At 40.6% G+C, this 14600-nt stretch overlaps 1 protein-coding gene across 1 annotated transcript; it reads left to right on the top strand.

Moving 5' to 3' along the window:
• Window positions 1-905: 905 nt before the first annotated feature.
• LOC131269878 (uncharacterized) lies at window positions 906-4485 on the top strand (the record flags this gene model as incomplete). The annotated part of the gene is made up of 2 exons (XM_058272375.1): window positions 906-3518; window positions 3592-4485. Coding segments are annotated over exons 1-2 (3507 nt in total), but the record flags the coding sequence as incomplete, so codon positions are not given.
• Window positions 4486-14600: the final 10115 nt, after the last annotated feature.

The raw sequence follows: 14600 nt of genomic DNA, 5'->3' as shown, positions 1-14600 counted from the left end.
ATCTGTTGAAAAAACGCCATCTGCAGGCTATGTTCGAAATGAAGCAAGTACGCATAGAAGGAACGGCGTCTCTTCATAAGCTTGTCGATGAATTCGACCGCCATCGCAAAATTGTGCATCAGCTTGGTGAAGCCACTGAAGAATGGAGCACCATTTTAGAATATTTACTGTGCACCAAGCTACCCGATGACACTTTGAAGCTATGGGAAGATTATGCTTCTAAGGTAGAGGACCACAAATACGGCAATTTGATTGAGTTCCTACAGCGACGTATGCGTATTTTAGAATCAATTTCTATGAACCACTCAGCCGAAGAAAAGCCCAAAGCAAAAGCAGGAACAGCGCATCTGGCTTCATATCCATCGGTCATGGAAGCCACTAAAAGATGTCCACGGTGTTCAAAAAATCATCCGCTTAACGAGTGTGCAGTGTTCATAAATCTTTCGCCAATTGACCGACGTCAATTTGTCAGCGAAAAGAAGTTATGTTACAACTGTTTGCGGATGGGGCATGTCCAAAGTGGTTGCATGAGCAAGCATACGTGCAGACGTTGCAAAAGAAGACATCATACGCTGCTGCATATAGAGGCGACAAGTAGTCCGCCTGGCCCATCGAGCAGCATAGCCGTGAGTAGCGCGGTCGCAGAAGCAGGAAAACGGCATCAGGTGTTCTTGCTTACCGCAATAGTGAAAGTAATCGATAATTTTGGCATGGAGCATTCTGCAAGAGCGCTAATTGACAGTGGTTCACAGCCCAATCTCATTAGCCAACGGCTGGCAAACATATTGCGTATCAAAGGCTCCAAAACAAACGTAAGCATTCAAGGCGTGAGCAAAGCTTCTGAAACGATAAAAGAAAGTTTGAATGTTAAAGTCTGCTCAAATCGAGGTGATTTCCAACGCAGCATGAACTTCCTTGTAATAGCGAAGTTTCCAGCAGAGCTGCCAACTCAGTTTGTGTCGACGGAAGGTTGGAAAATTCCGCAGCATATATTACTGGCCGATCCTGAATTCAACAAACCGCAACCAATCGACTTAGTGATCGGCATCGAGCACTATTTTTCATTCTTCCCGGGAGCAGCACGTATTCGTTTGGGACCCGATCTTCCTCAGCTGGTAGAGAGCGTATTTGGATGGATGGTTGCCGGTAAAGGTCCGGTGGAAGCATCAAGCGTGGAAACTACGTCCACCATCACCGTATGTGCATCAGTCTTTTCACTGGAGGAGAGCATCGAGCGTTTTTGGAAAGCAGAGCAGCTGCAGATGAAGGATGGCTATTCTCCGGAGGAAAGGCGTTGCGAGCAGTTGTATGCAGCATCAACGGATAGGGATGAAGCCGGTCGCTATATAGTTCGTCTGCCGCGTCATCCTGACTTCGAATCAAGGCTTGGCAGTTCTCGGGAAAGCGCTCTACGACGCTTCGAACTGCTGGAGAGAAGGTTGGAGAAAAACTGTGCGCTGAAGGCTGATTATCACAAATTCATGCAAGAATATCTTCAGCTCGGGCACATGAGGCTGGTTAGTGATAGTGAAAAGGAACCAGCATCGGCATATTACTTGCCACATCATCCCGTGTTCAAGGAGTCCAGTACAACCACAAAGTTGCGCGTTGTCTTTGACGGTTCATCAAAAACATCATCGGGATACTCCTTGAATGAATCATTGTGCAAAGGACCTGTGGTGCAGGATGATCTGTTGGATTTACTGCTAAGATTCCGTACGTACGAAGTGGCATTGGTTGGAGACATTGAGAAGATGTATCGGCAGGTGAAGCTACATCCTGAAGATTGCCCACTCGTACGGATCTTTTTTCGATTCTCGCCACAGGATCCTGTTCAGGTGTATGAGTTATGTACGGTCACTTATGGTCTTGCACCATCTTCGTTTCTCGCAACTCGCACGTTACAACAACTTGCAGATGATGAAGGCAGTGCATATCCGTTAGCAGATCATGCATTGCGAAGAAACTTCTACGTCGACGATTTTATTGGAGGTGCACAATCCATCGAGGAGGCAGCAAAGCTACGCTCAGAGCTAAGTGATCTTTTGTCCAAGGGTGGATTTGATTTGCGCAAGTGGACGTCGAATCGGCTGGAAGTATTGAGCGGGCTCGCGGAGGATCAACTCGGAACTAAATCGGCTCTGCAGTTCGATTCGCATGAAACTGTGAAGGCACTTGGAGTGTCATGGAAGCCGGAGAGTGACACGTTGCATTTTGATTGCCCTATCCAAGCACCTAGCGATGAGGAGGTGTCTACAAAGCGAATGGCGATGTCTAATATCGCAAGATTATTCGATCCGCTGGGCATGCTCGCTCCGGTGATAGTTTGTGCAAAAATTATCATGCAAGAGATGTGGATGTCAGCATGCGGATGGGACGTTCCACTACCGGAAGCTATACTCAAAAAATGGACGAGTTTTTGGGCCGAGCTACCGGCTCTTGAGCATTATGCAGTACCTCGTTGCACTTTCCTTCCGTTGGCAACGAATATCGAAGTTCACACCTTTGCCGATGCTTCAACTGCTGCGTTCGGAGCCTGTTCTTACATCCGATGTGAAGATGCCACCGGGAAGGTGCAAATTGCTTTAATATCGGCCAAAAGCAAAGTGGCACCAATTAAACGGGTATCCGTGGCTCGCCTGGAACTCAATGCTTGCGTTCTTGCATCCCATCTGCACCACCGTGTAAAGAAAGCCATCGACATCCAGGTTGATGCATCATTTTTCTGGTCGGACTCATCCATTTGTTTGCACTGGATCAGGGCGACTCCAAGTGCATGGAAAACTTATGTCGCAAATCGGGTGTCCGAAATTCAACATTTCACTGATGGGCATGTCTGGAACCATATTGCTGGTGTGGAGAATCCGGCGGATATCGTATCGCGAGGATTATCGGTCAAGGAGTTTTTGGACAGTAGAGTATGGAGGGAGGGACCGGCATGGCTCTCGCTTCCTCGCAGCAGTTGGCCGATATCGAAACCCGCTGAAATAATTGAAAATGATATACTGGAGAGCAACACAACCGTTCTTACGATACTTGAACCTGGCAACTGTAACGAAATATTTTTGCGCTGGTCCGAGTACAGGAGGTTGATCAGTAGAGTGGCGTATTGTCTGCGATTTATTCGGAAAACTCGCAACCGTTTGAGGGGAAACATCACCGTGGTTGATAGCAGTGACATGCTGCCTGAAGTGCTTACGGCTGAGGAGCTGGCTGAGGCTGATGATTGTTTGATTCGGTTGGCGCAGCAGGATGGATTCGCAGCGGAGATCAACGAGCTAAAAAAGGGGAAGCAACTGAAAAAGCAATCTGCGTTGAGGAGACTCACCCCGTTTCTCGACGAGAAGGGAATCTTGCGCGTGGGTGGACGACTGAATTTTGCTAATCTTCCGTTCCAGTCAAAGCATCCAGCACTGCTTCCCAAGGATCATCCGTTCCCCAGACTGCTGGCCGAGCATCAGCATCAAATTCTGCTTCATGGTGGGGGGGCGATTGTTGCTATCCAGCATCAGAGAACGGTACTGGCCGTTGCAAGGACGGATGCTCGTAAAGTCCGTCGTTAGGCGCTGCTTTCGCTGTGCGCGTTCGCAGCCGGTTCCCGCTCAACAGCAGATGGGTCAATTGCCAGCCTGCAGAGTTACGCCTGGTCGTCCATTTGCGGTAACGGGTATTGACTACGCCGGACCAATCTATTTGAAACCTGCGCACCGGCGAGCGGCCGCTCTTAAGGCATACATATGCGTTTTCGTCTGTTTTGCAACCAAGGCAGTGCACCTTGAGCTGGTTGGTGATCTATCGACGCAAGGATTCATCGCCGCTTTGCGCCGGTTTACGTGCAGAAGAGGAGTTCCGGAACACTTACACTCTGATAACGGAAAGAATTTTGAGGGTGCTAAGAACGAGCTGCTGGAGCTATTCGAGCGTTTTGAAAGTGAGCAGGAGCAAAGCCACATCTCGACTGCTTGTGCTGAGCAAGGAATCACTTGGCATATGATTCCACCACGAGCACCGCACTTTGGAGGTTTGTGGGAGGCTGCCGTCAAGACCGCGAAGCGTCATCTGTTCAGGCAACTTGGAAGCACGAGGTTATCGTATGAGGGATACATAACGGTTTTGGATCAGATCGAGGCAGCAATGAACTCCCGTCCATTGCTTCCGATGTCGGATGACCCCAATGACTTGGCAGCACTAACACCTTCTCATTTTTTAATAGGGGCAAAGCTCACGTCCATTCCTGATCCAACCGATCAGCAACTGAAGTGCACTCCGTTGGGGCATCTGCAGAAACTCCAGTTGATCGTGCAGAAGTTTTGGACCCACTGGAGGAAGGAGTACCTGCAAGAGATGCTACGTGAGGCAAGATCGATAGACAAGAACGATGAATGCATACCCGGTCGGATGGTCATCCTTGTGGACGAGCTACTACCCACAACACGCTGGCCGCTTGCGCGCATTATCGACGTTTGTCCGGGCAAGGATGGGCTCGTACGTGTAGTTACGTTAAGAACCGCAAAAGGAGTGATCAAGCGGCCGATCACGAAAATATGCATCCTGCCGAACGCAGATTAGGAAGCACACGCAAAATGAAAGCACAGTTAGTCACAGCATATACGCACAAAACATAATTTCACTTTACGCACGTTATGTAGAAAACACCGGTTTGTTTAGTTATTGATAGGGATCAAGGCCGGGAGTATGTTGTGACAAATGCGGATCGAGGCAGAGAATGCGTTTATATGTTAGGGTTAAGAGCTTAACTGATAAGAGCGAGTTGTCTTATCTTTATCAGTCCGTTGTCCTCGCTCTATCAGTAGCTCAGTTTTCTGTATCGTTAAATTTATGTTAGTGTATGTGCTAGGGACACCGACGCGGGAAACCATTTTTGTAAAGCTCTCTTCTTCGTCAACTCCCGCGTCGGTCGGACGTTCGTTCGCTTCAACGTTAAGTTAAGTAATATATGTTAAAATAAAGTTAGGTCACGTTAAACAAAAAAGAACACAACGTAGGGTTATTATTCAAACAGTCACTTTAAGCACCTTCTAAACACCATTTTGCATCGTCTCATTCTCTTTAAAGTCACTTTAAGCACCTTCTAAACCTCATTTTGCATCGTCTCATTCTCTTTAAAGTCACCTTAAGCACCTTCTAAACACCATTTTGCATCGTCTCATTCTCTTTAAAGTCACTTTAAGCACCTTCTAAACCTCATTTTGCATCGTCTCATTCTCTTTAAAGTCACCTTAAGCACCTTCTAAACACCATTTTGCATCGTCTCATTCTCTTTAAAGTCACTTTAAGCACCTTCTAAACCTCATTTTGCATCGTCTCATTCTCTTTAAAGTCACCTTAAGCACCTTCTAAACACCATTTTGCATCGTCTCATTCTCTTTAAAGTCACTTTAAGCACCTTCTAAACCTCATTTTGCATCGTCTCATTCTCTTTAAAGTCACTTTAAGCACCTTCTAAACCTCATTTTGCATCGTCTCATTCTCTTTAAAGTCACCTTAAGCACCTTCTAAACACCATTTTGCATCGTCTCATTCTCTTTAAAGTCACCTTAAGCACCTTCTAAACCTCATTTTGCATCGTCTCATTCTCTTTAAAGTCACCTTAAGCACCTTCTAAACACCATTTTGCATCGTCTCATTCTCTTTAAAGTCACTTTAAGCACCTTCTAAACCTCATTTTGCATCGTCTCATTCTCTTTAAAGTCACTTTAAGCACCTTTTAAACCTCATTTTGCATCGTCTCATTCTCTTTAAAGTCACCTTAAGCACCTTCTAAACACCATTTTGCATCGTCTCATTCTCTTTAAAGTCACTTTAAGCACCTTCTAAACCTCATTTTGCATCGTCTCATTCTCTTTAAAGTCACCTTAAGCACCTTCTAAACACCATTTTGCATCGTCTCATTCTCTTTAAAGTCACCTTAAGCACCTTCTAAACCTCATTTTGCATCGTCTCATTCTCTTTAAAGTCACCTTAAGCACCTTCTAAACACCATTTTGCATCGTCTCATTCTCTTTAAAGTCACTTTAAGCACCTTCTAAACCTCATTTTGCATCGTCTCATTCTCTTTAAAGTCACTTTAAGCACCTTCTAAACACCATTTTGCATCGTCTCATTCTCTTTAAAGTCACTTTAAGCACCTTCTAAACCTCATTTTGCATCGTCTCATTCTCTTTAAAGTCACCTTAAGCACCTTCTAAACACCATTTTGCATCGTCTCATTCTCTTTAAAGTCACTTTAAGCACCTTCTAAACCTCATTTTGCATCGTCTCATTCTCTTTAAAGTCACTTTAAGCACCTTCTAAACCTCATTTTGCATCGTCTCATTCTCTTTAAAGTCACTTTAAGCACCTTCTAAACCTCATTTTGCATCGTCTCATTCTCTTTAAAGTCACCTTAAGCACCTTCTAAACACCATTTTGCATCGTCTCATTCTCTTTAAAGTCACTTTAAGCACCTTCTAAACCTCATTTTGCATCGTCTCATTCTCTTTAAAGTCACCTTAAGCACCTTCTAAACACCATTTTGCATCGTCTCATTCTCTTTAAAGTCACTTTAAGCACCTTCTAAACCTCATTTTGCATCGTCTCATTCTCTTTAAAGTCACCTTAAGCACCTTCTAAACACCATTTTGCATCGTCTCATTCTCTTTAAAGTCACTTTAAGCACCTTCTAAACCTCATTTTGCATCGTCTCATTCTCTTTAAAGTCACTTTAAGCACCTTCTAAACCTCATTTTGCATCGTCTCATTCTCTTTAAAGTCACCTTAAGCACCTTCTAAACACCATTTTGCATCGTCTCATTCTCTTTAAAGTCACTTTAAGCACCTTCTAAACCTCATTTTGCATCGTCTCATTCTCTTTAAAGTCACCTTAAGCACCTTCTAAACACCATTTTGCATCGTCTCATTCTCTTTAAAGTCACTTTAAGCACCTTCTAAACCTCATTTTGCATCGTCTCATTCTCTTTAAAGTCACTTTAAGCACCTTCTAAACCTCATTTTGCATCGTCTCATTCTCTTTAAAGTCACCTTAAGCACCTTCTAAACACCATTTTGCATCGTCTCATTCTCTTTAAAGTCACTTTAAGCACCTTCTAAACCTCATTTTGCATCGTCTCATTCTCTTTAAAGTCACTTTAAGCACCTTCTAAACCTCATTTTGCATCGTCTCATTCTCTTTAAAGTCACCTTAAGCACCTTCTAAACACCATTTTGCATCGTCTCATTCTCTTTAAAGTCACTTTAAGCACCTTCTAAACCTCATTTTGCATCGTCTCATTCTCTTTAAAGTCACTTTAAGCACTTCTAAACCTCATTTTGCATCGTCTCATTCTCTTTAAAGTCACCTTAAGCACCTTCTAAACCTCATTTTGCATCGTCTCATTCTCTTTAAAGTCACCTTAAGCACCTTCTAAACCTCATTTTGCATCGTCTCATTCTCTTTAAAGTCACCTTAAGCACCTTCTAAACACCATTTTGCATCGTCTCATTCTCTTTAAAGTCACTTTAAGCACCTTCTAAACACCATTTTGCATCGTCTCATTCTCTTTAAAGTCACCTTAAGCACCTTCTAAACACCATTTTGCATCGTCTCATTCTCTTTAAAGTCACTTTAAGCACCTTCTAAACCTCATTTTGCATCGTCTCATTCTCTTTAAAGTCACCTTAAGCACCTTCTAAACCTCATTTTGCATCGTCTCATTCTCTTTAAAGTCACTTTAAGCACCTTCTAAACACCATTTTGCATCGTCTCATTCTCTTTAAAGTCACTTTAAGCACCTTCTAAACACCATTTTGCATCGTCTCATTCTCTTTAAAGTCACTTTAAGCACCTTCTAAACCTCATTTTGCATCGTCTCATTCTCTTTAAAGTCACCTTAAGCACCTTCTAAACACCATTTTGCATCGTCTCATTCTCTTTAAAGTCACTTTAAGCACCTTCTAAACCTGATTTTGCATCGTCTCATTCTCTTTAAAGTCACCTTAAGCACCTTCTAAACACCATTTTGCATCGTCTCATTCTCTTTAAAGTCACTTTAAGCACCTTCTAAACCTCATTTTGCATCGTCTCATTCTCTTTAAAGTCACCTTAAGCACCTTCTAAACACCATTTTGCATCGTCTCATTCTCTTTAAAGTCACTTTAAGCACCTTCTAAACCTCATTTTGCATCGTCTCATTCTCTTTAAAGTCACCTTAAGCACCTTCTAAACACCATTTTGCATCGTCTCATTCTCTTTAAAGTCACTTTAAGCACCTTCTAAACACCATTTTGCATCGTCTCATTCTCTTTAAAGTCACTTTAAGCACCTTCTAAACACCATTTTGCATCGTCTCATTCTCTTTAAAGTCACTTTAAGCCCCTTCTAAACCCCATTTTGCATCGTCTCATTCTCTTTAAAGTCACTTTAAGCACCTTCTAAACACCATTTTGCATCGTCTCATTCTCTTTAAAGTCACTTTAAGCACCTTCTAAACCTCATTTTGCATCGTCTCATTCTCTTTAAAGTCACTTTAAGCACCTTCTAAACACCATTTTGCATCGTCTCATTCTCTTTAAAGTCACTTTAAGCACCTTCTAAACCTCATTTTGCATCGTCTCATTCTCTTTAAAGTCACCTTAAGCACCTTCTAAACACCATTTTGCATCGTCTCATTCTCTTTAAAGTCACTTTAAGCACCTTCTAAACCTCATTTTGCATCGTCTCATTCTCTTTAAAGTCACCTTAAGCACCTTCTAAACACCATTTTGCATCGTCTCATTCTCTTTAAAGTCACCTTAAGCACCTTCTAAACCTAATTTTGCATCGTCTCATTCTCTTTAAAGTCACTTTAAGCACCTTCTAAACACCATTTTGCATCGTCTCATTCTCTTTAAAGTCACCTTAAGCACCTTCTAAACACCATTTTGCATCGTCTCATTCTCTTTAAAGTCACTTTAAGCACCTTCTAAACCTCATTTTGCATCGTCTCATTCTCTTTAAAGTCACCTTAAGCACCTTCTAAACACCATTTTGCATCGTCTCATTCTCTTTAAAGTCACTTTAAGCACCTTCTAAACCTCATTTTGCATCGTCTCATTCTCTTTAAAGTCACCTTAAGCACCTTCTAAACACCATTTTGCATCGTCTCATTCTCTTTAAAGTCACCTTAAGCACCTTCTAAACCTCATTTTGCATCGTCTCATTCTCTTTAAAGTCACCTTAAGCACCTTCTAAACACCATTTTGCATCGTCTCATTCTCTTTAAAGTCACTTTAAGCACCTTCTAAACCTCATTTTGCATCGTCTCATTCTCTTTAAAGTCACCTTAAGCACCTTCTAAACACCATTTTGCATCGTCTCATTCTCTTTAAAGTCACTTTAAGCACCTTCTAAACCTCATTTTGCATCGTCTCATTCTCTTTAAAGTCACTTTAAGCACCTTCTAAACACCATTTTGCATCGTCTCATTCTCTTTAAAGTCACTTTAAGCACCTTCTAAACCTCATTTTGCATCGTCTCATTCTCTTTAAAGTCACCTTAAGCACCTTCTAAACACCATTTTGCATCGTCTCATTATCTTTAAAGTCACTTTAAGCACCTTCTAAACACCATTTTGCATCGTCTCATTCTCTTTAAAGTCACTTTAAGCACCTTCTAAACCTCATTTTGCATCGTCTCATTCTCTTTAAAGTCACTTTAAGCACCTTCTAAACACCATTTTGCATCGTCTCATTCTCTTTAAAGTCACCTTAAGCACCTTCTAAACCTCATTTTGCATCGTCTCATTCTCTTTAAAGTCACCTTAAGCACCTTCTAAACACCATTTTGCATCGTCTCATTCTCTTTAAAGTCACTTTAAGCACCTTCTAAACCTCATTTTGCATCGTCTCATTCTCTTTAAAGTCACCTTAAGCACCTTCTAAACACCATTTTGCATCGTCTCATTCTCTTTAAAGTCACTTTAAGCACCTTCTAAACCTCATTTTGCATCGTCTCATTCTCTTTAAAGTCACCTTAAGCACCTTCTAAACACCATTTTGCATCGTCTCATTCTCTTTAAAGTCACTTTAAGCACCTTCTAAACCTCATTTTGCATCGTCTCATTCTCTTTAAAGTCACCTTAAGCACCTTCTAAACACCATTTTGCATCGTCTCATTCTCTTTAAAGTCACTTTAAGCACCTTCTAAACACCATTTTGCATCGTCTCATTCTCTTTAAAGTCACTTTAAGCACCTTCTAAACACCATTTTGCATCGTCTCATTCTCTTTAAAGTCACTTTAAGCACCTTCTAAACCTCATTTTGCATCGTCTCATTCTCTTTAAAGTCACTTTAAGCACCTTCTAAACCTCATTTTGCATCGTCTCATTCTCTTTAAAGTCACCTTAAGCACCTTCTAAACACCATTTTGCATCGTCTCATTCTCTTTAAAGTCACTTTAAGCACCTTCTAAACCTCATTTTGCATCGTCTCATTCTCTTTAAAGTCACCTTAAGCACCTTCTAAACACCATTTTGCATCGTCTCATTCTCTTTAAAGTCACTTTAAGCACCTTCTAAACCTCATTTTGCATCGTCTCATTCTCTTTAAAGTCACCTTAAGCACCTTCTAAACACCATTTTGCATCGTCTCATTCTCTTTAAAGTCACTTTAAGCACCTTCTAAACCTCATTTTGCATCGTCTCATTCTCTTTAAAGTCACCTTAAGCACCTTCTAAACACCATTTTGCATCGTCTCATTCTCTTTAAAGTCACTTTAAGCACCTTCTAAACCTCATTTTGCATCGTCTCATTCTCTTTAAAGTCACCTTAAGCACCTTCTAAACACCATTTTGCATCGTCTCATTCTCTTTAAAGTCACTTTAAGCACCTTCTAAACCTCATTTTGCATCGTCTCATTCTCTTTAAAGTCACCTTAAGCACCTTCTAAACACCATTTTGCATCGTCTCATTCTCTTTAAAGTCACTTTAAGCACCTTCTAAACCTCATTTTGCATCGTCTCATTCTCTTTAAAGTCACTTTAAGCACCTTCTAAACCTCATTTTGCATCGTCTCATTCTCTTTAAAGTCACCTTAAGCACCTTCTAAACACCATTTTGCATCGTCTCATTCTCTTTAAAGTCACTTTAAGCACCTTCTAAACCTCATTTTGCATCGTCTCATTCTCTTTAAAGTCACTTTAAGCACCTTCTAAACCTCATTTTGCATCGTCTCATTCTCTTTAAAGTCACCTTAAGCACCTTCTAAACACCATTTTGCATCGTCTCATTCTCTTTAAAGTCACTTTAAGCACCTTCTAAACCTCATTTTGCATCGTCTCATTCTCTTTAAAGTCACTTTAAGCACCTTCTAAACCTCATTTTGCATCGTCTCATTCTCTTTAAAGTCACTTTAAGCACCTTCTAAACCTCATTTTGCATCGTCTCATTCTCTTTAAAGTCACCTTAAGCACCTTCTAAACCTCATTTTGCATCGTCTCATTCTCTTTAAAGTCACTTTAAGCACCTTCTAAACACCATTTTGCATCGTCTCATTCTCTTTAAAGTCACTTTAAGCACCTTCTAAACCTCATTTTGCATCGTCTCATTCTCTTTAAAGTCACTTTAAGCACCTTCTAAACCTCATTTTGCATCGTCTCATTCTCTTTAAAGTCACCTTAAGCACCTTCTAAACACCATTTTGCATCGTCTCATTCTCTTTAAAGTCACCTTAAGCACCTTCTAAACCTCATTTTGCATCGTCTCATTCTCTTTAAAGTCACTTTAAGCACCTTCTAAACCTCATTTTGCATCGTCTCATTCTCTTTAAAGTCACCTTAAGCACCTTCTAAACACCATTTTGCATCGTCTCATTCTCTTTAAAGTCACCTTAAGCACCTTCTAAACACCATTTTGCATCGTCTCATTCTCTTTAAAGTCACTTTAAGCACCTTCTAAACCTCATTTTGCATCGTCTCATTCTCTTTAAAGTCACCTTAAGCACCTTCTAAACCTCATTTTGCATCGTCTCATTCTCTTTAAAGTCACTTTAAGCACCTTCTAAACACCATTTTGCATCGTCTCATTCTCTTTAAAGTCACTTTAAGCACCTTCTAAACCTCATTTTGCATCGTCTCATTCTCTTTAAAGTCACCTTAAGCACCTTCTAAACACCATTTTGCATCGTCTCATTCTCTTTAAAGTCACTTTAAGCACCTTCTAAACCTCATTTTTTTTAAAGTCACCTTCTAAACACCATTTTGCATCGTCTCATTCTCTTTAAAGTCACTTTAAGCACCTTCTAAACCTCATTTTGCATCGTCTCATTCTCTTTAAAGTCACCTTAAGCACCTTCTAAACACCATTTTGCATCGTCTCATTCTCTTTAAAGTCACTTTAAGCACCTTCTAAACCTCATTTTGCATCGTCTCATTCTCTTTAAAGTCACCTTAAGCACCTTCTAAACACCATTTTGCATCGTCTCATTCTCTTTAAAGTCACTTTAAGCACCTTCTAAACCTCATTTTGCATCGTCTCATTCTCTTTAAAGTCACTTTAAGCACCTTCTAAACCTCATTTTGCATCGTCTCATTCTCTTTAAAGTCACCTTAAGCACCTTCTAAACACCATTTTGCATCGTCTCATTCTCTTTAAAGTCACTTTAAGCACCTTCTAAACCTCATTTTGCATCGTCTCATTCTCTTTAAAGTCACTTTAAGCACCTTCTAAACCTCATTTTGCATCGTCTCATTCTCTTTAAAGTCACCTTAAGCACCTTCTAAACACCATTTTGCATCGTCTCATTCTCTCTAAAGTCACTTTAAGCACCTTCTAAACCTCATTTTGCATCGTCTCATTCTCTTTAAAGTCACTTTAAGCACCTTCTAAACCTCATTTTGCATCGTCTCATTCTCTTTAAAGTCACCTTAAGCACCTTCTAAACCTCATTTTGCATCGTCTCATTCTCTTTAAAGTCACCTTAAGCACCTTCTAAACACCATTTTGCATCGTCTCATTCTCTTTAAAGTCACTTTAAGCACCTTCTAAACACCATTTTGCATCGTCTCATTCTCTTTAAAGTCACCTTAAGCACCTTCTAAACACCATTTTGCATCGTCTCATTCTCTTTAAAGTCACTTTAAGCACCTTCTAAACCTCATTTTGCATCGTCTCATTCTCTTTAAAGTCACTTTAAGCACCTTCTAAACACCATTTTGCATCGTCTCATTCTCTTTAAAGTCACTTTAAGCACCTTCTAAACCTCATTTTGCATCGTCTCATTCTCTTTAAAGTCACCTTAAGCACCTTCTAAACACCATTTTGCATCGTCTCATTCTCTTTAAAGTCACTTTAAGCACCTTCTAAACACCATTTTGCATCGTCTCATTCTCTTTAAAGTCACTTTAAGCACCTTCTAAACCTCATTTTGCATCGTCTCATTCTCTTTAAAGTCACTTTAAGCACCTTCTAAACACCATTTTGCATCGTCTCATTCTCTTTAAAGTCACTTTAAGCACCTTCTAAACACCATTTTGCATCGTCTCATTCTCTTTAAAGTCACTTTAAGCACCTTCTAAACACCATTTTGCATCGTCTCATTCTCTTTAAAGTCACTTTAAGCACCTTCTAAACACCATTTTGCATCGTCTCATTCTCTTTAAAGTCACTTTAAGCACCTTCTAAACACCATTTTGCATCGTCTCATTCTCTTTAAAGTCACTTTAAGCACCTTCTAAACCTCATTTTGCATCGTCTCATTCTCTTTAAAGTCACCTTAAGCACCTTCTAAACACCATTTTGCATCGTCTCATTCTCTTTAAAGTCACTTTAAGCACCTTCTAAACACCATTTTGCATCGTCTCATTCTCTTTAAAGTCACCTTAAGCACCTTCTAAACACCATTTTGCATCGTCTCATTCTCTTTAAAGTCACTTTAAGCACCTTCTAAACCTCATTTTGCATCGTCTCATTCTCTTTAAAGTCACTTTAAGCACCTTCTAAACACCATTTTGCATCGTCTCATTCTCTTTAAAGTCACTTTAAGCACCTTCTAAACCTCATTTTGCATCGTCTCATTCTCTTTAAAGTCACCTTAAGCACCTTCTAAACACCATTTTGCATCGTCTCATTCTCTTTAAAGTCACTTTAAGCACCTTCTAAACACCATTTTGCATCGTCTCATTCTCTTTAAAGTCACTTTAAGCACCTTCTAAACCTCATTTTGCATCGTCTCATTCTCTTTAAAGTCACTTTAAAGTCACACCATTTTGCATCGTCTCATTCTCTTTAAAGTCACTTTAAGCACCTTCTAAACCTCATTTTGCATCGTCTCATTCTCTTTAAAGTCACTTTAAGCACCTTCTAAACCTCATTTTGCATCGTCTCATTCTCTTTAAAGTCACTTTAAGCACCTTCTAAACACCATTTTGCATCGTCTCATTCTCTTTAAAGTCACTTTAAGCACCTTCTAAACCTCATTTTGCATCGTCTCATTCTCTTTAAAGTCACTTTAAGCACCTTCTAAACACCATTTTGCATCGTCTCATTCTCTTTAAAGTCACTTTAAGCACCTTCTAAACCTCATTTTGCATCGTCTCATTCTCTTTAAAGTCACTTTAAGCACCTT

Source organism: Anopheles coustani (assembly GCF_943734705.1).
Source record: "Anopheles coustani chromosome X unlocalized genomic scaffold, idAnoCousDA_361_x.2 X_unloc_101, whole genome shotgun sequence".
Classification (NCBI taxonomy): domain Eukaryota; kingdom Metazoa; phylum Arthropoda; class Insecta; order Diptera; family Culicidae; genus Anopheles; species Anopheles coustani.
Note: the sequence above shows the minus strand (reverse complement) of the source record. Positions and strands in the feature narration are given on the sequence as shown.